Genomic DNA, 23950 nt, shown 5'->3' on the forward strand with positions numbered 1-23950 from the left:
GCATACACACACACACACACACATACACTGATTCTGAAGCAAGGCATGTAAAACTTAATTTCTCCTGTTTAATTCATTTGCAATGCATACATATATATAGGATTTCAGTGTTCTTGATTAACATACCTTATTTCACTATTGCACCCACTTTATACAAACTCTCACCCTCTCCCTAGACAGAAAATTTACCATGGAGAAATCTTTGTTAAAGTATAGAAGCATTGTACGATTCAATTCAACATCCATTTAAGGCAAGAGCAGCTTTATAAAGCGGCTGTTTGAATTAAGTCAAATAATCACACTCGCAGGAAATACAATCGTACCTGTGTAACGACCTCATTAAATCCAAGCAATTTAGGTCTTAAAAGCAAGGGATTCTTCGGATGGAGTTTAACTTGGCAACATTATGACGAAAACGTCTGAGAAAATGGGGTTGTATCAGGGTTTCATTTACTAGTGTGCCTTGCGCCATTGGCGCATCACATCTCTAAATGTCCCATTGGAATTCCCTTCAGTGCGTCAAAGGGCGCACTGAGATTACGTACCACTGCGCCGACCAATGCACACTTTTCACGGGAGTACTGTGTTCGGAATGACCTTAGCAAAAAGGTGCGCCAAGCCGAAGAACTTGCGAGTTTGTGAAATGCGCTGTTATTGGCTTTTAAAATGCAATTCATTAGTATTCAAGCAATCCTGCACTTGCGCGTTTACCTCTGTGGAAACTGTCAACAGAAGCGATATCGATCGAAACACACACACACACACAAGTTTTACACACACTAACCTGATACACTGGCAAATTCTCATATCATCATATATGGAACCAAATAGCACTATTTTGCATCTTTTGACAAAAGTATTTTGGTACCGCCTAACCTGCTTTGTGCATTTTGCCTTGGACTATGTAATGTCCCATCAAAATTTGGTTGAGGGGTACGAATGTCCCATTGTCTTTTTCTTCCAGGCTAAACCCTGTTGTATAGTACAGGGAGCCTTCTAGTGCTGGAAAGAAACTTAAAGCAGAGGTTTCATTGTACCAAGAAAAAAAATAAAAATGTGTCTTGAAGTCATGGTTCTTAAATTTTCCTCAACTATTAAAACAATGAACACGGCCATAACATCGAACGCAGAAGAAGAAGAAAACAATGAACAAATTTATTTAATTGATGATTGAATAAATGCACGACAGAAATTTAAGATGATTGAATAAATGCACGACAGAAATTTAAGATGATTGAATAAACGCACATGACAGAAATGTACTAATCCCACAAAGGAGGTGGTGAAAAAAAGACACCAACAAACATAATAAAAGGAAAAAATCAGCAGTTTTATTTGAACACTTCTTTGTCCGACAATACATGCTCTAAACATTTAAAGGTAAAATTATGCCCAAGAAATGTGTGCCATTGTTTGAACAAGCTAATCAGCTGAAATGCATGTGCTTAAAACACAGATACACTGTACATACCAATGTTGTTGTTTGCAAGTGATATATAATTCACAAATGACATTGTTATAACCATAAACTGAAATACGAAGCTCATTATGGTTATAAAATGAAACATAAAGCACACATTGACAAAAGTAGTAAAACAAAACACACAAAAGCAAATAAAGATAAGCAACTTTTTAACCTGGCATTTTATTAAGTACATGTATAATGTTTCGGCGCTACTAAATGTAATGTTACTTTACACAACCATGAACAACTTTATTTGAATTTCTGTTTTAAGGCATGTCTTCACTATTGCATGAAGTTTTTAAAAAGAAATTATTTGTTTGTTGTTGTTTCTAAAAGAAACCACTTTTATGATGATAGATTAACAGCAAGCAGGAATGTGTTTTCTGTGAGAATCGATTTATAAATAGAATTCAGTTTATTGGTCACACATTAATCCTGAAAAAAAAAATTAACAGCTTGATGTTTTGGTCAGAGATTTCAGTCTTGACAACTCTTGAGAAACACATAAATACAAATCTCTCTTTTCAATTAGGGCTAAGTGCACACGATGTTAAAGTAAAACAATATTTTTCTGATTTTATACCTGTTCTGACATCATAAATTACAAAAATGTCACTGCAGCTTTCCAATTTAGTTCAGACCACATACAGCATGTTAACTACATGTACTATGCAGAACATGTAACAAAAATTGTATATAAAAAATATATGAATAGACAAAATCCAACCTGGTTTCAATATAATCCCCTGTTCTTTCCTTTGATCTTATTGCTTCCTTCTCCAAAATGTAAAAATGGATTTCAGGGTAGTAAGAGGTGAAGGGGGAAGTGGTGGGGAGAGGGGGGGTGTAGTTGTGGGTTTGTGTGTGTGATATCAAGGCACATTCTGTCGGGTCTTTTTCTGTGTCTTAAAAACAACAACAAAGCACCAAATGTGACAAACAGAATTCGCATCATAGCCCACTGGATTTCATAATCTAAAATGTAGCACTGCGTGAAAACCCCCACCACCTTTCTCTATTTAAAGTTGGCCTCATGGAAACATCTAAGTGCATATGACATGGACACAATTACTGTTTACAAAGCAATTAATTTGTAAAGGTAATTACAAAATTACAAAGGTAACTGCAAAATGGGAAAAAAAATTACCAGAATCCAATTATATACATGTAACTGTAATAGAAATACAGAAAACAAGAAATGCACCCCACAGAACAAAAAACAAAAAAAACCGAAAGAAAAAAAACCTAACAACCTTAAAACAGTGTTTGAAACTGAAACCAGAGGCGAAACGGAAATACATGTGTTATACATGCAGAAGTAATTAAAATGCATGTGATAATACTACGGTACGTAACAATCAATCAAATATATCATACAATTGGAGCATAATTTACCCTGAACACTTGAAAGTCCCCTTTATTTCCTGAACTTGCTAAATGCTATACACGGTTTCAGTTCTACCACTAACAACAAAAAGAAACAAAACTTGTATAATTGAAAATACTGCACTGAACATTGTAAAAAGGTAGACAGAAAAAGCTCAGTTACAGAAAAAAATTCAAAGCCATTCGAATCTACCTATTACTTGTATTTGATCATAACAATAAATCCAGTAAACAATTTTTCACTCTCAATCAATCAATATGAGGCTTATATCGCGCGTATTCCGTGGGTACAGTTCTAAGCGCAGGGATTTTTTTAATTTTTATTTTATTTTTATTTTTTTGTGCAATTTATATCGCGCACATATTCAAGGCGCAGGGATTTATTTATGCCGTGTGAGATGGAATTTTTTTACACAATACATCACGCATTCACATCGGCCAGCAGATCGCAACCATTTTGGCGCATATCCTACTTTTCACGGCCTATTATTCCAAGTCACACGGGTATTTTGGTGGACATTTTTATCTATGCCTATACAATTTTGCCAGGAAAGACCCTTGTGTCAATCGTGGGATCTTAAACGTGCACACCCCAAAGCAGCTAGAAGACAACTGACTCATAATAGTGTTCCAGTGTTAGGGTGCCTGACTGTGATAATACAATTTAGGTAGCTGAATTACATGTATTATGATTGCACACAGACCTCTTCCACTCATGATAGTCACATACATGTATAGTTATTTTTGTCAACCTGAACCTGCTCCAAGTTTAACAACAATACAAATTTGCCATTCACGATTGACGGGTAACCCCCACCCCTTGGTCTAATGTGTCTTGCTAAGGAAATACAGAGTATGAAAAAACAAACGGACATCTTGTTTTATCAAATCCCATTACAAAACTGAAGAATTGACTGCAGAACATAAAAATCTGACTGACAGTCTGGAAAAAAACCCTCTCTACCAAAAATGGAGAACAAAAAATCCAGCAACATATTCAACATCATATTTGACACCCATGCACTAAGAATTATGCATTTCATATTCAATTTGACATACATTTCGGGTGTGTGCATGCATTATACAGTGTGCTTCATGTGTGAGTGCCGGCAGACACACGCTCTCTTTTGTGTGTGCAGAACTACATGTCGCCTGGCATGTAACGTAAAGCAAGTGATTGTGCAACTAATGATTTATTCATATCACAATTGTGATGAGCTGTGGTTGTCTGTTCAACACGTTTAACAAAACAAAGCAAATTTCTGGTTAATTAATTCCAAACCCTGTACACATGCAGATGTTTGCTTCAAAACGAAAACACCTAACCCTTGTGAAAATAGTAAACTTGAAAGTGTGCAATATATTCTCAGTAACATTGTTTTGAGCACATGATGATCGACATAACTGATTCACACCATGGGTCATAGCGTACACTGATACCCCCAATTTACATTGTCAGTCAAGAAAAATTACCATGACAATTCAACCACCCTGTAACACCCACAAATAGACGCTGAACACACGCCAAATTCATACAGAGAGAAACACCAATTTGTTCAAGATCACATTTCATTCTTTAATTTACAAGTCTATTGATCTACAAAAGAAACGCCAAATTTTTAAGTTGAAGCATGCTCACAGGTGGCTAATCCTGTTTAAAAATGTGGACAGAGCTAATTTATATCAAATTAAATGCCACTCTCTTCCTGATCGGATTGGATTAAAAAAAAGTTGACATGTACATCCGTAAAATAAACGCCATTTTGCAGTTAGAGCAAAGTTAACCCCTTCCCTGCCACGAACGGCGTTCGAGGTGTTTTTTGGCATCCTGTCTGCCCCGCCACGAACGTCGTTCGAGGTGTACGCATCAGAGTCCTGTATCCACCCAAGAAGGGGGGTAACTGCAAAAACTGTTGGCAGAGCAGTTAGACATCTTGAACCAACGGTTCCTTCCCTTTGACCGTTATGAATAGCAAATATTGATGTTTGGGAGAATTTTGAAACTTCGGGAGTTATCTGTGTTAAGTCGTCAACAAAGATGTCGGATGGTGGACGGCGTGGGGGTACCACGAGGTCTGTTTTCAAGCGCTATTCAGCACTTGAAGTGCTTCAAGAGTGCCTAAATGACCAAGACAGTGATGATGAAGACCTTAGAGATGGAAGTGACAGCGAATCAGACGAGGAAGAAACTGATTTCAACCAGCACCACCCTCTTTTGTCCGAGGTAGGCATTGATGATGACAATGATATCAGCTACGAACCAAGTGTATCTGCCACTGACAGTGATCAGTCGGAGACTGATGGCAGTGATGCCGAAGCAGAACCAATGCCTGGCCCATCAACTTCATGTCCTGTGGTCAGAGGTCGCGGCAGGGGTCGAGGAAGCAGTGTGGGAAGAGGACAACGAGGGAGAGGTAATGCGAGGGGGCGTGGCCGCGGCCGTGCCCGACAAATTCCAAGACAACGTCAGGAAGATAAGATAAGAAATTGGACAGATGCTGATGCAACTGCGCCAAACCAAGACATCCAATTTCAAGGCAATCCAGGCATGCAGTGCAATGTTGACAATTTTGAACCAGTAGACTGGATGCAGCTGTTTTTTGATGACGACCTCATCAACCACCTTGTCTTCCAAACAAACCTTTATGCTGACCAGTACCTTGAGAGCAGCCTTGTGCTTTCCTCAGTGTTTTGTGGATTATCACACAAAATTCATATACTGGAAGTAGTGTGTGGACTTTGCCTGCTCTGTGGATTGTGACTTTGTTGCTTCTGAGTCTCAGCTGTGGAGTATGACGTGCGATTCCGGACTTACCTTACCATGAACAGCTAACCCTTATAACTTTGGATGCTTATAGCAGTGAAGTTGATTACCAAGAAGTTTTGTGAGTACCTGATGTTTTTCCCTTTGTTACACCAGTTTTTTGTTGTGTTTTGTCATGCATTTTTGTGATCAAGTGTGTTGTTATGTTCCGAAAATGCTTGATCACGGGGAAAAAAAAAAGAATAAATAATTACTTAAAAATTTCTGTCCTGCCAAATGAAACTAATTTCACTTGTAATTGGGGCCAGGGATGTTAGAAAAAAACATGCCAAATATCTAAGAGATATCTCTTCAAATGCCTGAATTATTCACGTTTTAGTGAACACACCCTCAAAAGTCAAATTTTGCTCCGGCACACAGGAATACAAATGCGCTTTTTCACGCTGGCAGGGAAGGGGTTAAAGAAGATCGCATTTGAGCCACACACACAAAAATTTGTTTACATTACCCTCCAAGTAGTCAGTCAAACAAAAAAAGGAATGCTATCAACATAAAAATACCAGCAGTGGCTTTCTGTAATTGTGTAGGAGCTGGTGAGAACCACAGCCACAGCACAACATTCTGTGAGCAGCATTTCGAAATGACGCACTCTCCCTTCTTTTTCACACCTCACACTTTTTGAGGTGGTAACAGGGGGCTTCCATTGTACTAAATATTTGGGTTTCTTTTGTGGATCAATATAACTTTCACTGGCACAGCCGCAGCCACGCAGACTAATTCTTTCTGCAGGAAGCTGAACCTTCACCAATGTAAATCGAAGGCGAAGCGACCTTCAACTATGTGGAGCCCGCTGCTGGTGTTCGGACGACCCTGCTGATGTCACGCGTCAGGCGCTTGCCGATGACCTCCACGTGAAAGCCAAGGTCGAGCAATGAATTGTGGTCCAGGATAAGCCGGCCGTCAAAAACGAAGGCGGGCTTGAGCATGTGGCTGTAGATCTTCTTGTAGTCCAAGTTCTGCAGGAGTAAAAAATACAGCAAGTCTCTTTCATCACTCAATTCACAAAGCTCCTGTAGAACTTAACACGTGATCACATGAGATAATACCTACTGTTCCGACTTTGCCATGTGTCAGAATTTTCTTCCATATGATTGTAACCAAGTGCATGAAACACTGGAATTACCTTTGGAGGCAAAGCCAGGCAAACAGGGGAGAGTTTGGGCTAAACAAATAGTCCTGTCAAAATTGCTATGCGAGCGCAAGGTTGGCAAGAGCATACCAGCTGACAACAGCCGCCAGACCCCATCACAAACTGCTCTCCACATTTAACAGGTGAGCTGTCTACCCATGTACCAGAAACGTGTGACTTGGAATAATAGGCCGTGAAAAGTAGGATATGTGCTGAAATGGCTGCGATCTGCTGGTCTATGTGAATGCGTGATGTATTGTGTAAAAAAAATCCATCTCACACGGCATAAATAGATCCCTGCGCCTTGAGTCCGAGTCTGGAGATACGCGCGCGATATAAGACTTCATATAATAAAGTAGTGCTACTATAAATATCCCTCGCTCAAGGCAGGGAGACAACTTTGTCAATGCAGAGCAGCTGCCGTGAAAGGGGGGACTACTGTGTCACCCTATCACATGAGATTTGTGGATTTATCTAAAAATTCTACCAGGTGGAGTTAGACATCTTATCGATTGTGGAAGGAACCTAACATGCACACATATTCACACAGGCATGCATGCACAGACACACATGCCTGCACACACACACAGACACACACACTGTCACACACATGCACACTCTGTCACAGACACACACACACTGTCACACAGACAAACATGCCTGCACACACACACACACACACTGTCACACACATGCACACTCTGTCACAGACACACACACACTGTCACACAGACAAACAGACAGACAGACACATGCACACACTGTCATAACACACACACAGACAGACAGACACAGACACACACACTTACAGCAAATTCATCCCACTCAGTGCAAATGACTAGGGCGTGGCTGTCAGCAGCAGCTGTGTAGGCATCAGGGCAGATGGTGACCAGCTCATTCACTGAAAAGAAAAACATCAAGGTTACAGTTCAACTCATGTTCTTCTAATTTCTCTAGTACATTAACAGAGTTTTAATTTTAAAAAAAATACAAGATAGGAATATTGAATAAAAATTCAACACAAAACTTTTTTTTTCTTTTTCGATAGTTTCAACAGAATTTATTGGAAGACATGCAATAGAACATCATCTTACGTCTGTCTGGGCTGTCAAAGATCTCAGGACGAGATGACAGGTCTCTGAAAATACAAGAAATAAGAAACAGGTTTAAAAATTATGCTGCAAACAAATGAATGTATAAATATACCGCTTGACATTATCAAACACACAGACACACAACTGAGAAGAAAGGAAGATCAAGACTTGACTAAATGTAAAAAAAAGAAAAAAAGAAAAGGAAAAAAAAGATGATACTGCCCCAACCTTTAGCAAAAGAAATCAAACCCTCCAAAACAAATCTGAAACAGAGAGACAGTTGATCTTACCAATCACAAAATACAAAAGAAGAACGGTAAGTTTATGGAAAGTTTAGCTTAATATTTCATTTTGTCAATTAAAGTTTTCTATAAACTTTCAATACCATTCTTGTTTTTTTGATTCCTCCGAATTATATACCTGAATTTGTCTCTCATTCTGTCAGTATTTTTCATTTACCCATTGAAAGGAAAAGAGTCCACTGGGTCTTGGACAATTTGTAATATTAGGTCACTCACTTGAGAATCTGTTCTTTTTTCACTTTGGGATCATAGATGTTGATATGGGCCCCCTCTTCCAAGAGATGCTGGCAGATGTAAATAGCCGACGACTCTCTGAAACACACAACAATCAGACATACATTAATGTTAAATTTAATTCAAAACAAAACTTTATGTGCACATGAAATAGATAATACTAAATGGCAATGCTGTGGCACACAAGATTTACACAAGTTTTTTTATATATTGAAATGCGAGCGAAAGCCAGTTTTTCAATATTTGAAAAAGCAACAAGTGTTACGAAAGAAGGTGTTTAGAAGAAGCTCACCTGGTGTCTCCGGTGTCCTTCTTGAAGGCAAAGCCGAGGATAGCGATGGTTTTACTGGTGACTGTGTTGAACAGACGCTGGATGATCTGATTGCTGAAGCGTCGTCGCTGGTAGTCGTTGATGTCGACCACCTGCATTGGAGGGATCAATGATTACATTGGAACCCCCTTTTAAGACCCCCCTTTTAAGACCCCCCTTTTAAGACCCCCTTTAAAGACCCCCCTTTAAAGACCCCCTTTTAAGACCCCCCTTTAAGACCCCCTTTTAAGACCCCCTTTAAAGACCCCCTTTTAAGACCCCCTTTAAAGACCCCCCCTTTTAAGACCCCCCTTTAAGACCCCCCTTTAAGACCCCCCCTTTTAAGACCCCCCTTTAAAGACTTCCCTCTTTTTACGACCGGCGTGCTTTTTCAGATTTCCTGTTCATAATTTCTGTAAATGTACCCCCATTTAAGACTTTTTACTTTATTTGGTGTTTAACGTCGTTTTCAACCACGAAGGTTAGTATCGCGACGGGACCCCCATTTAAGACTGCCTCTTGTTAAGACCTGATTTTCTCAGTTTATTTAATGTCCGTTATAAGGGGTATTTCACTGTATTGAAAAAATGATGTCAATATAGGTGTGTGGTGGCTGCATTGCTTATGGCATGACAGTATAAACAACATTCATCACAGACATGTATACAGACACAGAGACAGGACACTCAGACACAGACATACCGACAGCCACACTGATAGACAGATAGACAGACAAACAGACACTCCCCTCCCCCTTTTTTAAGTGTTCGGATAGGGCTTGGTTAGGTTGTAGGTTGGACTGTAAGGGGACAGACAGACAGACAGAGACAGACACCCCCCCCCCCCCCCTTTTTACATTTAGTCAAGTTTTGACTAAATGTTTTAACATAGAGGGGGAATCGAGACGAGGGTCGTGGTGTATGTGTGTGTGTGTGTGCGTGTGTGTGTGTGTGTGTGTGTGTGTGTGTAGAGCGATTCAGACTAAACTACTGGACCGATCTTTATGAAATTTGACATGAGAGTTCCCGGGAATGGTATCCCCGGACGTTTTTTTCTTTTTTTCGATAAATGTCTTTGATGACGTCATATCCGGCTTTTTGTAAAAGTTGAGGCGGCACTGTCACACCCTCATTTTTCAATCAAATTGATTGAAATTTTGGCCAAGCAATCTTCGACGAAGGCCGAACTTCGGTATTGCATTTCAGCTTGGTGGCTTAAAAATTAATTAATGACTTTGGTCATTAACAAGAAGAGCAAACGCTCGATCGAGTCACTTTCGCAGTTCTGAATATTATATGAGGCATCAGATGGACAGGAAGAAATTGCTATTCACAACACAATGAGTCACGTTCACATAAAATTTGAGCCCGGTCACTTTTATAGTTTCCGAGAAAAGCCCAACGTTAAGTTGTGTGTTGCCGAACAGAAAAGGCTAGTTATCTCCCTTGTTTTTCTGATAACGTTCGTAAAAGGCTACAGATGTAAATACTTTGATGTAAAGAATAATCCTACAAAGTTTCAATCACATCCGATGAACTTTGTCAAAGATATAAAATGTCTAATTTTTCCTTTGACGCTGACCTGTGACCTTGAAAAAGGTCAAAGGTCAACGAAACCATCGTTAAAGTGTAGAGGTCATTGGAGGTCACGACTAAACAAAATATGAGCCCGATCGCTTTGATAGTTTCCGAGAAAAGATATAAAATGTCTCATTTTTCCTTTGACGCTGACCTGTGACCTTGAAAAAGGTCAAAGGTCAACGAAACCATCGTTAAAGTGTAGAGGTCATTGGAGGTCACGACTAAACAAAATATGAGCCCGATCGCTTTGATAGTTTCCGAGAAAAGTCCAACGTTAAGGTGGTGTCTACGGACGGCCGGACGGCCGGCCGGCCAGACTAACACTGACCGATTACATAGTCACATTTTCTCAAGTGACTCAAAAACCTGAAAATTGTAAAAAAAATATTGTTTTTATAAAACGATCCAAATTTACATTCATCTTACTCTCCATCATTTGCTGATTCCAAAAACATATAAATATGTTATATTTGGATTAAAAACAAGCTCTGAAAATTAAAAATATAAAAATTATTATTAAAATTAAATTTCCGAAATCGATTTAAAAACAATTTCATCTTATTCCTTGTGGGTTCCTGATTCCAAAAACATATAGATGCGATATGTTTGGATTAAAAACACGCTCAGAAAGTTAAAAAGAATAGAGATAAAGAAAAGCGTGCTATCCTTCTCAGCGCAACTACTACCCCGCTCTTCTTGTCAATTTCACTGCCTGTGCATCGAGCGGTGGACTGACGATGCTACGAGTATACGCTCTTGCTGTAAAAATGCAGTGAGTTCAGTTTCATTCTGTTAGTTCGACAGCTTGACAAAATGTTGTAATTTCGCCTTACGCGACTTGTTTTAAGTGTTGGGGTGGGGCTGGGTTGTAAGAAGCATGCTCATTACCATTCTCAGGGCACAAAAATGGTGATAAACAACAACAATTAAGCTACAGTGCTATTCGGAAAGTCAAGTAGCAGCAGGTACTTGGCACTTTTAATTTTGCTCTCAGAGATATCCAAACATTAAGAAGAGTTGTGAAAATTTTAAAAAAATTAAAAACTGACCTTCTGCCAGTAGGCGGCCACTTCAGGCAAGTTGAGACATTCACACAGGTACACAAGGTTGAGAACGTCCTTCTGGAAACAGCTCCCTCCAAAACCTGTCACCACAAGAAATAAACATACACCTGAATAATTCAGTTGAGACATTCACACAGGTACACAAGGTTGAGAACGTCCTTCTGGAAACAGCTCCCTCCAAACCCTGTTGCCACAAGAAATAAACAGACATTTGAACAGTTCAGTTGATACACTCAAACAGGTAGACAATATTTCCGCCAAAGCCAGTCTCCATGCGAAATAAACCTACACCTGAACAGTTCACATTTTTAATTGTTTTAATTTTTCTAATTTTTTTTTTAAAGGAGAACCAGTTATCTAAGTATGCAAGTGCTACGACAAATGTCTTCATGGTAGACAGATCACTTTAAGGTGTTCATCATTTTATCACTTGTATTATTATCATTGCACCTGTTGCTGTTGTTAAAGATAACTTCCCTCCTGAGTAACTGTTTGTGTAACCATTACAGAAATCTCCAGTCTTTAACTTGAGTTTAACATGTAAGAAAATGTCCATGTTTCGTGAGTGTAATAAAAAGAAGAAGAAAAAAGAAAAAGAAAAAAAAAGTACACGAAACATGTCTGTACACATTACCATGAAGTGTCACTTTCCTAAATAATCTTGACAATAAATAAAAAAAAATAAATAAATAAAAAAAATAAAAAATCCAACAAACATGTAAGAACATCCCTCAACTTCCACACAGTTTCAAAGGCTTGTTTGTGTTGTGTGCAGAGTGGTAATTGTTTACAGTGGAACCTCCTTTTGAAGACCCCGGGCTAATTAATATCAGGCCAAACAGACAAACATATTATGTACACAATGTCTTGTGGTGTCAACATACCAATGCTGGCTTTGAGGAACTTGTTGCCGATTCTGGAGTCGGTGCCGATGGCATGAGCCACCTCTGAGACGTCAGCGCCCGTCACTTCGCAAATTGCTGACATGGCATTGATGCTGGAGATACGCTGTGCCAGGAATGCATTGGCTGCCTGTAGACAGAAATACAAAACATGGTTCAAATTTGAAATGAGAAACCTGAGTTTTAAATAAAGGCATATGTTTAAAGCTGTCCTTAAAAGCATAGTATATAAAGGCCGTGAAAGGTGAATGCTCACCTAATAGGTTACTGAGCTTTACTGGCCGATGTGAATGCGTTATATATTGTGTGTAAACAAGAAGGGCAAAGCCCATACGACTCACATGCTTTACACATTTTTCCTACCAAAATACATGTGACCTTGACCCAAGGTCAAGGTCATCCAAGGTCATGCAACACAAAGCTGTTAATTCAAGACATAGGAAGTACAATGGTGCTTATTGGCTCTTTCTACCATGAGATATGGTCACTTTTAGTGGTTCACTACCTTATTTTGGTCACATTTCATAAGGGTCAAAGTGACCTTGACCTTGATCATATGTGACCGAATGTGTCTCATGATGAAACCATAACATGTGCCCCACATAATTTTTAAGTTTGAAACAGTTATCTTCCATAGTTCAGGGTCAAGGTCACTTCAAAATATGTATACAATCCAACTTTGAAGAGCTCCTGTGACCTTGACCTTGAAGCAAGGTAAACCAAACTGGTATCAAAAGATGGGGCTTACTTTGCCCTATATATCATATATAGGTGAGGTATTGAATCTCAAAAACTTCAGAGAAAATGGGAAAAATATGAAAAATAGCTGTTTTTTAGGCAACATTTATGGCCCCTGCGACCTTGACCTTGAAGCAAGGTCAAGATGCTATGTATGTTTTTTGGGGCCTTGTCATCATACACCATCTTGCCAAATTTGGTACTGATAGACTGAATAGTGTCCAAGAAATATCCAACGTTAAAGTTTTCCGGACGGACGGACGGACGTCCGGACGGACGGACGGACGGACGGACGGACGACTCGGGTGAGTACATAGACTCACTTTTGCTTCGCATGTGAGTCAAAAATGTCTGTTTGTCTGTCTGTCTGTAAAAAATTCCATTTCAAACGGCAGAAATTAATATGTAAGCGCCTAGGGCTATATCTAGATTAGGCGCATAAAAATGATCACAATAATAATAATAATAATAATAATAATAATATATATACTAAATCCATACTTAATCCAATACGTAAAATAAAAGATACATAATATTATACTCCAACATCAGTTGCATTCTTCTGATGCTAGGGATGTTCATTTTGTGACACACTCACACAGTAACACATGCAAGAATATATGCACGCAGGCACACACGCACAGACACACACACACACACGTACAGACACACACACACACACAAAAGCAGTGCATACTCCAGATAACCAATCAAAGAATAGGCATTGTTCAGAAATAAGTGTCCTGGATTGTATCAGCCCTGGAAGAGGTTTGCCCCTTAAAATCAGTGAGATAAACAAGAAGGCCAGTAATCATGCTGACACTACACTCTGAACAGTGAGCTCAGGGGCCAGTTTCATAAGCCAGAAACACAGTCGACCAACTGCAGTTGTCCGAGAGAACCACAGTAATCCGACGTTATCGGGTTTCACGAACAAAATTTCAGTCGGCCGACTGCGGGTCGTCTCACCGGAAGTCGGCCAAACACGGTGAAGCTCTCCCCCTAACACTGTGTTCGGCTTACTGCGGTAAACCGAAAATAAATGTAATTATCCGCACAGTCAATGGCACAATGCACACACTTTTTTGGATTGTGAGCCAAACCTTGTGATTGTTCTTCGAAATGTATCTATCATGACGCAGTAATCCAGGAGACAAGTCAGGGTTATGTCTTGAAGACGTCACATTATGGCGTAAGAGGGTTCGACGTCACGCGAAGGAATTACTGAAAGTCTCGGTCATTGTTATTTTGAGCGGGCCGAGACTAGTTTTTTCTTCGAAATCGGCCATTTCCACGTGCGAATGAGCAAACGGAAGTGGTAATGTTGCTAAATTTAGCCCTCGACTTGGCCATTCGGATTACTGTACAGTCGGTCGACTGCGGTTGTCCGCGGGTGACGGTGATTCGCTCATGAAACGCGCTTTTCGGTGACCCGGCGATTCACCACAGTCGATCGACTGGGCAGTCGATCGACTGTCAGTCGGTTCACTGCTATCTTATGAAACTGGCCCCAGATCTGCACTTTCTGTAGTATCCATTTGTCATGATGCACTTTTTCTTAAAAAAAAAAAAAAGCATATCAGAGATCACTTTTCCCAGTGATAATGACCGCTTACCTGCACGGATCACGTACAATATTTGCCTCCCCCTTTTTGAAAGGGGTGCAACTTGTCCACAACCAAGAGCAACCCAGCACAGCTATGTCCCAACATCATCTGTTGAGCAACTCACCAGTTTGGACAACTCTGAAGACCAGGTGTTCATGGTGATGATTTTCTCCCTTGGCACCCAGTGCTGATAGACCCAACCCAGCGCACTGACGGCTTCCTGGCCCTCCGATGTCTGTTCTCCGCCAATCAGAACACGGTCTGGGTTCAGGAGGTCGCCGATGGCTGTACCTTCCGCCAGAAACTCGGGATTGGACAGAACCTGATGACAAAGAGGTTGTTTGATAATTGGTGCACATTATACAGCCAATATTCAAGATTAATAACTGTGTTGAAGTCTACATTACAGGGTGACCCAAAATGAGTGCAACCCATAAAAGTACTCACAACTGCTACAAATGTGAATGGATTGAGTTTATTTTTAACACACATCAACGTAAGATGATAACAATTAAGTTCTGAAAGTTGGAGTCATTTCGGTTGGGTGGTCCACATGTTGGCGACGTTGAAGGATATGCTCCAATGTCCACTGCGTTGAATGCGCCGTGCAAAATTGTCCACCAAGCGGACACACTCTGCCCTTGGAATCCTCCTGATCTTTGTTGTTATTGCAGCTTTCAAGTCCATGATTGTCTGGGGGTTGTCCTCATAGACTTGGTCTTTCAAACAACCCCACAAATAGAAATCGGGGGGGTTAAGGTCAGGTGGACAATTTTGTACGGCGCATTCAAGAGTGTCTCCGTCAACGCGGTGGACATTTGGAGCATATCCTTCAACGTCGCTAACATGTGGACCACCCAACCGAAATGACTCCAACTTTCAGAACTTAATTGTTATCATCTTACGTTGATGTGTGTTAAAAATAAACTCAATCCATTCACATTTGTAGCAGTTGTGAGTACTTTTATGGGTTGCACTCTTTTTGGGTCACCCTGTACACTGTTTTGTAAAACAAATGACCACCGACCACCCACCCTCTTCCCCTCACTGATCAGTTCACAGCAAACAAACAAAGAAAAAATAACAACAACAAACAATTGAAGCTCAATCCAATCATCTATTTCTAATGCTGACAGGGAAACCATTATCAAGTGATAAGTGTATAATGGAAAATTTCCTAAATAAATTATCATTTAATTAATATACTTACCCGAATCACATTAGCATTGAGTCACCTGAGATGCTTATCACTGAAAAACGCTTACCCGGCTAAAGAATTTAAAGGGAAGCAACCCCATCACCAAAACGAAAGTGAAAGTAGCTTTGGTAATGGGCCAGTACACCGGGAGTTACCTCCCATACGGGTGTATGCCACGTCACTTCCTCTAGGAACACGTGCCTATTATCATACGGCTTTAAAAAATCTTAAAACCATAAGCGGGGCAGGTGGGAGGGAATACAGTATGTGATTCGGGTAAGTATATTAATTAAATGATAATTTATTTAGGAAATTTTCCATTTAATATCATATTCTTACTCCGAATCACATTAGCAGATAACATCAACAAGGCGGTGGGCTAGAAATGAATCAAAACTCACCATCAAGTTCTGGACAGGAACTGGCCTGCTGCTATGAGCGCTGGAAGGCCTCTGGAGCCATCCTGTCGAAGAGCTGTGACGTCCCGAAGATAAAAGTTTATGAAAACATCTTCGGAACGCCAATACGCAGTTGTCAGCACCTCCTCTAGACGTCTGGAGCGCAGAACTGCCAGAGAGGATGCCCACGCCCTCGTTTCATGGGCTCGGGCCGAGTCAAGTGGCAAGGAGGGCATAACCCCCCCCCTCTTTGTGCGACTCCACTCATAAGCCTGCTTGATGAGCGAGGACACCCACCGGGCCAACGTTACCTTCGACAAATCTTTCTCGCGCCTAGTAAGGAGAGAGATAAACAACAACTTCTGAGAACTAGACCGAATCGGCTGAGTCCGGGCTAAGTACAGACGAAGTGCCCTCACAGGGCAATTGACCGAATCGGGGTCATCCGGGGCCAACGCGCTGGTCAGAGCCTTAACTCTAACCAGCGGAGAGGCCTGCCCCGGAGACTGATTCTTGGCCAGGAAATCAGGCCGGAAACGCAAAGATGCGGAACCGTCCGGCTCAAAGGAGATATCTCCAGGCTGACCCGACAGGGCGTGGACCTCGCTACCCCGTCGGGCCGTAGCCAACAAAAGGAGAAACAGCGCTTTGCGAGTGACATTGAACAGACTGGCCTCGCTTAAAGGCTCAAAATCCGCAGAACGAAGGAATTCCAGGATTAAAAACAAGTCCCACTTGGGAGCGGGCAAACGAGCTTTAGCTTCCTTAAGAGCAGCCCCTTTAATGACTGCAGCTATAACGCCCCCGACTCGAACAGAACGACCAATCTGCTTAAGAGTCGCCGAGATAGCGGAGCGCCGGACCCTCAACGAGGAGACTGAGGCGCCCTGCGAAGACATGAAAGAGAGGTGGTTAGCGACCTGAATAGAGCGCGGAGCCACCGAACTCACCCCTCTAGCTGAACACCAGGCAGTCCATGCCTTCCAGTGGGAAGCATAAACTGAAGAGGTGGACGCTCTATGCGAGCGAGCCACCAAGTCCAGAGTCAAAGACGACGCCCCAGAGCGCTTCAGCGAGTCCCGAACAACTTCCACACGTGAAGCTTCAGAAGACTGGGCTCCTCGTGTGGAATGCCTGTTCGGGGCTGCACTAGTTCCCCTCGCACGAGTGCGAGAGGAATGGGGGGCCCTTGGGCGAGCCGAAGAAGATCTGGAAACCAGACCTGCGACGGCCACAGAGGAGCGACCAGAAGAAGAAGGGCCGGCTCCTCCATCTCCGCTTTCCGGATTACTCGGCTGAGTAACGGAAAGGGAGGAAAGGCGTACGCCTCCAGACCCGTCCAGGGAAAGTCCAGAGCGTTCACTCGCCATGCCTGAGGGTCCGGGAATGGCGAGACGAACACCGGAAGCCTCTTTGAGTACCTTGTGGCAAAAAGGTCCACCAGAGGCTTTTGGACCTGGGCCCAAAGGCGAAGCAGTGCCCCGTGAGTGATCGTCCACTCCGACTGAAGCACTGTACCGGAACGACTGAGCGCATCCGCCAAAGTGTTCAGCCTCCCTGGAAGGTACCTGGCCGAGATCGTGATATGATGCTGAAAGCACCACACCAGGATCTCGCAAGCCCTCTCCGAGAGAGACGGGGACCGCGAGCCTCCCTGCTTGTTGATGTACGCCGCCACTGTCATGTTGTCTGTAAACAGACGAACATGTTTGGCGTACAGGGAGGGCAGAAACTTGGCCAGAGCTAGAGCAACTGCCTCTAGCTCCAGCAAGTTGATGTGCCACAAGGACTGCTCCGTCGTCCACAGACCGGAAGTAGTCTGAAGATCTGTATGTGCCCCCCAACCCTCCCTGGACGCATCTGTAAAGAGGTCCAGGTCGGGGAGGGGCACGACGATCGGAACACCTCTGCAGACCCACTCCGTGTCCAACCACGGAAGGGTCGCAGACTGGAACCATCCCTGCAAAGGGATGAGGGCGTCCCAGTCCACCAGAGGAGAGTCCACAAACGGCTTCAGCGCGAACTGAAGCGGACGTTTGTGGACCCGGCCCAGTGAAACCAGAAGAGCCATAGACTCCATCTGCCCCAAGATGGAGGCGAGCGAGCGGATGGAAGCCATCAGGAGAGGTAAAGTGGAGCGAATCTGGGCTTGGAGCTTGTCCACCCTTCTCTGAGAAGGCTGGACAGTCCAAGCGACCGTGTCGAAAGACATCCCCAGATAAGTGAATGTCTGTGACGGGGTCAGCTCCGACTTTACCCGGTTGATCGAGAACCCCAACGAGTTGGATTCTCGAAGAACCGTCAGGGTATCCTGCGAACAGCCGCTCTGGGACTGGTTCATGATGAGCCAGTCGTCCAGATAAGCCCGCAGACGGATACCCTGGGACCTCACCAGTGCACAGACCTGTCTCACCACCATGGTGAAAATCCATGGTGCGAGAGACAGCCCGAAAGGGAGTGCGCGAAACTGGTAGATCTGATCTCCCCACCGGAAACGAAGCCATTTCCGGTCGGCCGGATGCATAAGAATGTGAAAGTATGCGTCCGTGAGATCGATCGAGGTCACCCAGTCTCCTGGGCGGAGAGAGTCTCGGACAGAGGCTGGCGTCTCCATCTTGAATTTTATCTCCCTCAAGAAAGTATTGAGGAGAGATAAATCCAACACGGGACGCCATCCTCCTGATGCTTTGGGAACAGCGAACAGACGCCCGTAAAATCCCAGGGAGCTGTGGACCCGAACTCTCTCCACCGCGCCCTTCTGCTCCAGGGAGGCAATTTCCGACTGCAAGACGGAACGTGCTTCCTGCGAGAAGGGGGGCTTGAACCGCGGAGGCACTCGGGTAAGAGGCGCCTTTTCCTCCCGCCAGAGTAGACGGAAGCCCGATCTCACCACTCCCACAATCCATTGGCTGTCTACTACCGACATCCAACGAGAAAGTGCCCGGGAGGGGCCTCCCGCCATCACCAAGGTGGAGGGCGGGAGGGAGGTGAGATCGGGAGCGCTTCATTGGGGGTGTGGCTTACTTCCAGAGCCGCCACGCCCCCTCCCCGATGCCGTCCTCTTCTTCCCACCACGAGCGGCCGGCGGAGCCTGCCGCTTCTGAGCTGGCTTGGGGTTAGACGATGTCTGAGCCTGCTTCTGTTTAGAAGGCTGAGACTGTTTCACCCCCTTCAGAGTGTAGTCAAGGAACTGACTGTCCTTGTTTGACTGAATCTCCTTCTGTCTGGCATCCAGTGCCAGCGGACAGAAGAGAGACTCCTCTGAGACCGGGGAGACTCTCAAGGTCTCCCTAGTAGCCAGTTCCGTGAATTGGGACTGCGAGAGGAAGAGATCCCTCCTGCAGAGTACCGCTTGGGTGTACTGCAGGGAGGAAAGACGCAATTGTTCCTCATTGACCTTGGCCAATGCGGCCAAAAGCGCAGAGACATCGTCCGCATTCTGTTCTTCACTGAGAGTGAAAGGAACTAGCGAATCGGTCAATGCCCGAGACAGAGCCCGAACGAGAGTCTCCGCAATGGAGGACAGTTCGATCTGCCGACGTCCAACCTCCTCAGCAGAGAGGAGGGAAGCCTCGGAAACCGGCAAAACCGAATCACGCTTGATCGGTTTAGTCAGAAGAGGCAGCAATTCCCGGGAAACCGGAAGGGTAGCCCTAGGGAGTGCAAAAGACGCCAGCCAATTCTGGCTCTGATTGGGCATGCCAAGCTTCCTATTGGCCGTAGGCACGAAGGAAGAGGCTTGGGCAGCTGAAGCCACCCACTGCTGAGCTGATTCCGGAACTGGACCAAAAGGAAGCAGTAACGGAACAGGCACTGGCCGAATACCACTCCCCGCATGTGCTGGACGAACCAGTGAATGCGAAAGTTGGTAAGCCACTGACGGAGACTCGGCGAACCGGAAGGAAGAAACATCCTCCTGTGCCGGCCGGAAGTCCGCCATGGCAGAAGGAACGAATGATGCGGAAGAGTCCGCAGCCACCACCCCTTCAGGAAAATAACGAGACGTTACTTCCGCCGCGACGTCAAGAACAGCCTTGAGCTTCGACGGAAACACGCCCCGCGACTCCTCGCTGACCACTGATGGAGCATCAGAATAGTCACACGTGGAACCCTGACCGAAGTCACCAGTTCCGGAAGCAGAAGCATGCCCTGGCAAACCGGAAACCGGAAAAGCCTGAGCACTAACGTCATCCTGCCGCCCAAAATCCTGTGAAGGTAAAGGGTAAGCAGGACGACCATCCGCAAAAACCGGAGCTGGATGAGCTGACGTCACTCCCCCGACTGAGTGGAGTGATGCCTGCTCAAGCCTAGGCGCTTGAAAGCCGGAAGGCGCACGCTGTAATCCACTATCTGGTATCCGGAAGGAACCACCAGAAGAGGAAGAAGCGTTTCCGGCCGAAACCGGAAGTGTAGTCAACGGAACCGCAAAATGCGGAAGTGAAGACTGCACTGGTTGACTTCGCGATCCGGAAGGACCGGAAGTCAGTGAATACTCCATCCTGCCGCGACCGCCGTAGCGTGCCGGAGCGGACGGATCATCACTTCCGGCAAGTGCCGGAAATGCGGCAGTCGAAACCGACTGCCGCCGCTGTTCGAACAAGTCCGGGGCCTCGTAGGTTATCGCCGGAAATGAAAGATCAGCAAGGTATCGGTCGTGACCCGATGCGAAAGAGCTGTCCCCCGAAGGAGAACGTCCAGGCGCCTCACGAGGGCTATCGGACCAGCTCTGCTTACCAACCGACGCTGAAGAGGGAGGACGCTGCTCCAAGCCGGAAGTGGAGGACAAAGACACGGAAGCCAATGCCCGGACGTCACTGCCAGATGCCGGAAACGCCGAACTGCTGGCGACGGAACGCTGAAATTCTGCCTGCACCAAGCTGCGGATTTCTGGAACCAGTGACTTTAACAGAGAGGAAACCAACGCACCTTGTCCAGGTGCTAACAAAGAAGACGAAGTCTCCGATGTAGAGACAGGTGCAGAAGTAACAGTAGCGCTAGGCGCCGCAAAAGAAGCAGAAGTAGTAACAGCGCTAGGCGCCGAAATTGGTACAGCCAACAAAGTGTTACGCTCTTGGTCTGTAACAAGTAACGTTGCTTTGGAAGAGGAAGACTTAGCCTTAATTTTCCCCTTGGGGTCCGACTTGCCACGGCGCTTGTCTGAATCAGACATGTTGACAACAACACGTGGCAACGCGAAAAAATTTACTGAAACATAAGTCTAAACGACTGGAAAATTCAGTAAACACACGCACTAATGCGTTAACAAAATACTATAGCTAAACTTGCCCCACAAGCAGAGGCACGGAGAGCTACAAACAAAGTCACACGAGCTAGAAAACTAACTCACACAACAAAATGGCGACACGCAAGACACTGACACAAACGTCAACAACACGTGGCAAAGCCAAAAAGATTTACTGAAACGTAAGTCAAAACGACTGAAAACACAGTAAACACACACGCTTACGCGTCAACAAAATACTAAAGCTACACTTGCCCAAACAGAAAGAGGGCACGCAGAGCTACTAGCAAAGTCACACGAGTTAGCTAACTAACTCACACAACAAAATGGCGAAACACGCAAGTCACTGACACACAAGTCCGTAAAAAACGGACAACGTACAGTAACGAAACAGCGCAAACAACCAACAACAAACGGGAACGAGCTCACCAAACTGTAGGCAAGGCGAGCAGACAAGCTGGGTAACGTGGCCGGCGGGTGTCACTCAAACACACAAGGTCAGCCACAGAGCGTCAAAAAGTGAACCGTCCTCTCCGAGGTGAAAAAGACGTATGATAATAGGCACGTGTTCCTAGAGGAAGTGACGTGGCATACACCCGTATGGGAGGTAACTCCCGGTGTACTGGCCCATTACCAAAGCTACTTTCACTTTCGTTTTGGTGATGGGGTTGCTTCCCTTTAAATTCTTTAGCCGGGTAAGCGTTTTTCAGTGATAAGCATCTCAGGTGACTCAATGCTAATGTGATTCGGAGTAAGAATATGATATTAAATGTCTGGTATTTGTAGTACATCAGCTTCTACCATACATCCAACAACTCAACTGTCAATGAACTCTTGGACAATGCGTGCCGCCGCTTTTACAATCTAGTACCTCGATCCATTGGTATGATTCTGTGAGAGTCACCTGTTGACAGTGGTTTAATGCTGATTCTCTGGTCTGTAACACTCTGACAGCTGTCACACATACTACTTCTTCTTCTTGTGCATTCATGAGCTGCGACTCCCACATTCACTCATTGACACTTACCTGATATTTGATGCCGGGCTTGACGTTGGCTTTCAAGATGTTGGTGATGCTTTCAGCCGCTTTTACCGGGACTGTGCTTTTCTCCACCACAATCTTGGAGCTCTTGGCGATCTCCGCAATGCGCCGAGCACATGACTCCACAAATTTCAGATCTGCTGCACGGCCCTTTAAAAATACAAAAACACAACGCTGAGGTGAACAAAATCCGAGCAAATATAGTACACCTAGTATGCTGTTAAGCCTCAAATTAATTGGGCAAAGCCTCAAATTAATTGGGCAAAGACGACTTTGCGAAGTCTAGAACTTCATGAGGCTGACTGCAAGAAGCTTTGGCACTTAATTCTTCTTCTTCGTTCACGGGCTGAAACTACCCCGTGTATGACCGTTTATACCCCGCCATTCAGCCAGCCATACGCCGCTTTTGGGGAAGCTTTGGCAGTGAACTGAAAGCGACTTTGCGCTCAATTAAGGTCATTTCATGCAAAGTCAGCATTAAGGTAATTTCACGCAAAGTCAGCATTAAGGTCATTTCACGCAAAGTCAGCATTAAGGTCATTTCACGCAAAGTCAGCATTAAGGTCATTTCACGCAAAGTCAGCATTAGGGTCATTTCACGTAAAGTCAGCATTAAGGTCATTTCATGCAAAGTCAGCATTAAGGTCATTTCATGCAAAGTCAGCATTAAGGTCATTTCACGCAAAGTCAGCATTAAGGTCATTTCATGCAAAGTCAGCATTAAGGTCATTTCATGCAAAGTCAGCATTAAGGTCATTTCACGCAAAGTCAGCATTAAGGTCATTTCATGCAAAGTCAGCATTAAGGTCATTTCATGCAAAGTCAGCATTAAGGTCATTTCATGCAAAGTCAGCATTAAGGTCATTTCATGCAAAGTCAGCATTAAGGTCATTTCATGCAAAGTCTCAGATGCACGTGCACTATACTTATTTTCAATTGTCCGCTGAGCCTTGGAACACCACTGCTGGTGGTAGGCCACACACAGATACAGACAAACTTGGAACAAGACTGCTGGTGGCAGGCCACACACAGATACAGACAAACTTGGAACAACACTGCTGGTGGCAGGCCACACACAGATACAGACAAACTTGGAACAAGACTGCTGGTGGCAGGCCACACACAGATACAGACAAACTTGGAACAACACTGCTGGTGGCAGGCCACACACAGATACAGACAAACTTGGAACAACACTGCTGGTGGCAGGCCACACACAGATACAGACAAACTTGGAACAACACTGCTGGTGGCCGGCCACACACAGATACAGACAAACTTGGAACAACACTGCTGGTGGCAGGCCACACACAGATACAGACAAACTTGGAACAACACTGCTGGTGGCAGGCCACACACAGATACAGACAAACTTGGAACAACACTGCTGGTGGCAGGCCACACACAGATACAGACAAACTTGCACAATGCACAC

General features: G+C 44.2%; 1 protein-coding gene across 2 annotated transcripts in view; it reads right to left on the reverse strand.

Annotated features, from left to right (window-relative positions):
• Nucleotides 1-54: 54 nt before the first annotated feature.
• LOC138968293 (UDP-glucose 6-dehydrogenase-like) overlaps nt 55-23950 on the reverse strand; it is an 88289-nt gene continuing 64393 nt past the window's right edge. For both annotated transcript variants that reach the window (XM_070340853.1, XM_070340852.1), the window contains exons 4-12: nt 22501-22665; nt 14760-14957; nt 12273-12420; nt 11374-11468; nt 8727-8857; nt 8417-8512; nt 7899-7942; nt 7614-7705; nt 55-6631 (exon numbers count right to left, since the gene is read on the reverse strand). In XM_070340853.1, the coding sequence (XP_070196954.1) occupies nt 6452-6631; nt 7614-7705; nt 7899-7942; nt 8417-8512; nt 8727-8857; nt 11374-11468; nt 12273-12420; nt 14760-14957; nt 22501-22665 (1149 nt within the window). In that variant the 3' untranslated portion in view covers nt 55-6451. The remainder of the gene's footprint in view (nt 6632-7613; nt 7706-7898; nt 7943-8416; nt 8513-8726; nt 8858-11373; nt 11469-12272; nt 12421-14759; nt 14958-22500; nt 22666-23950) is intronic.

Source organism: Littorina saxatilis, linkage group LG6 (genome assembly GCF_037325665.1).
Source record: "Littorina saxatilis isolate snail1 linkage group LG6, US_GU_Lsax_2.0, whole genome shotgun sequence".
Lineage (NCBI taxonomy): Eukaryota > Metazoa > Mollusca > Gastropoda > Littorinimorpha > Littorinidae > Littorina > Littorina saxatilis.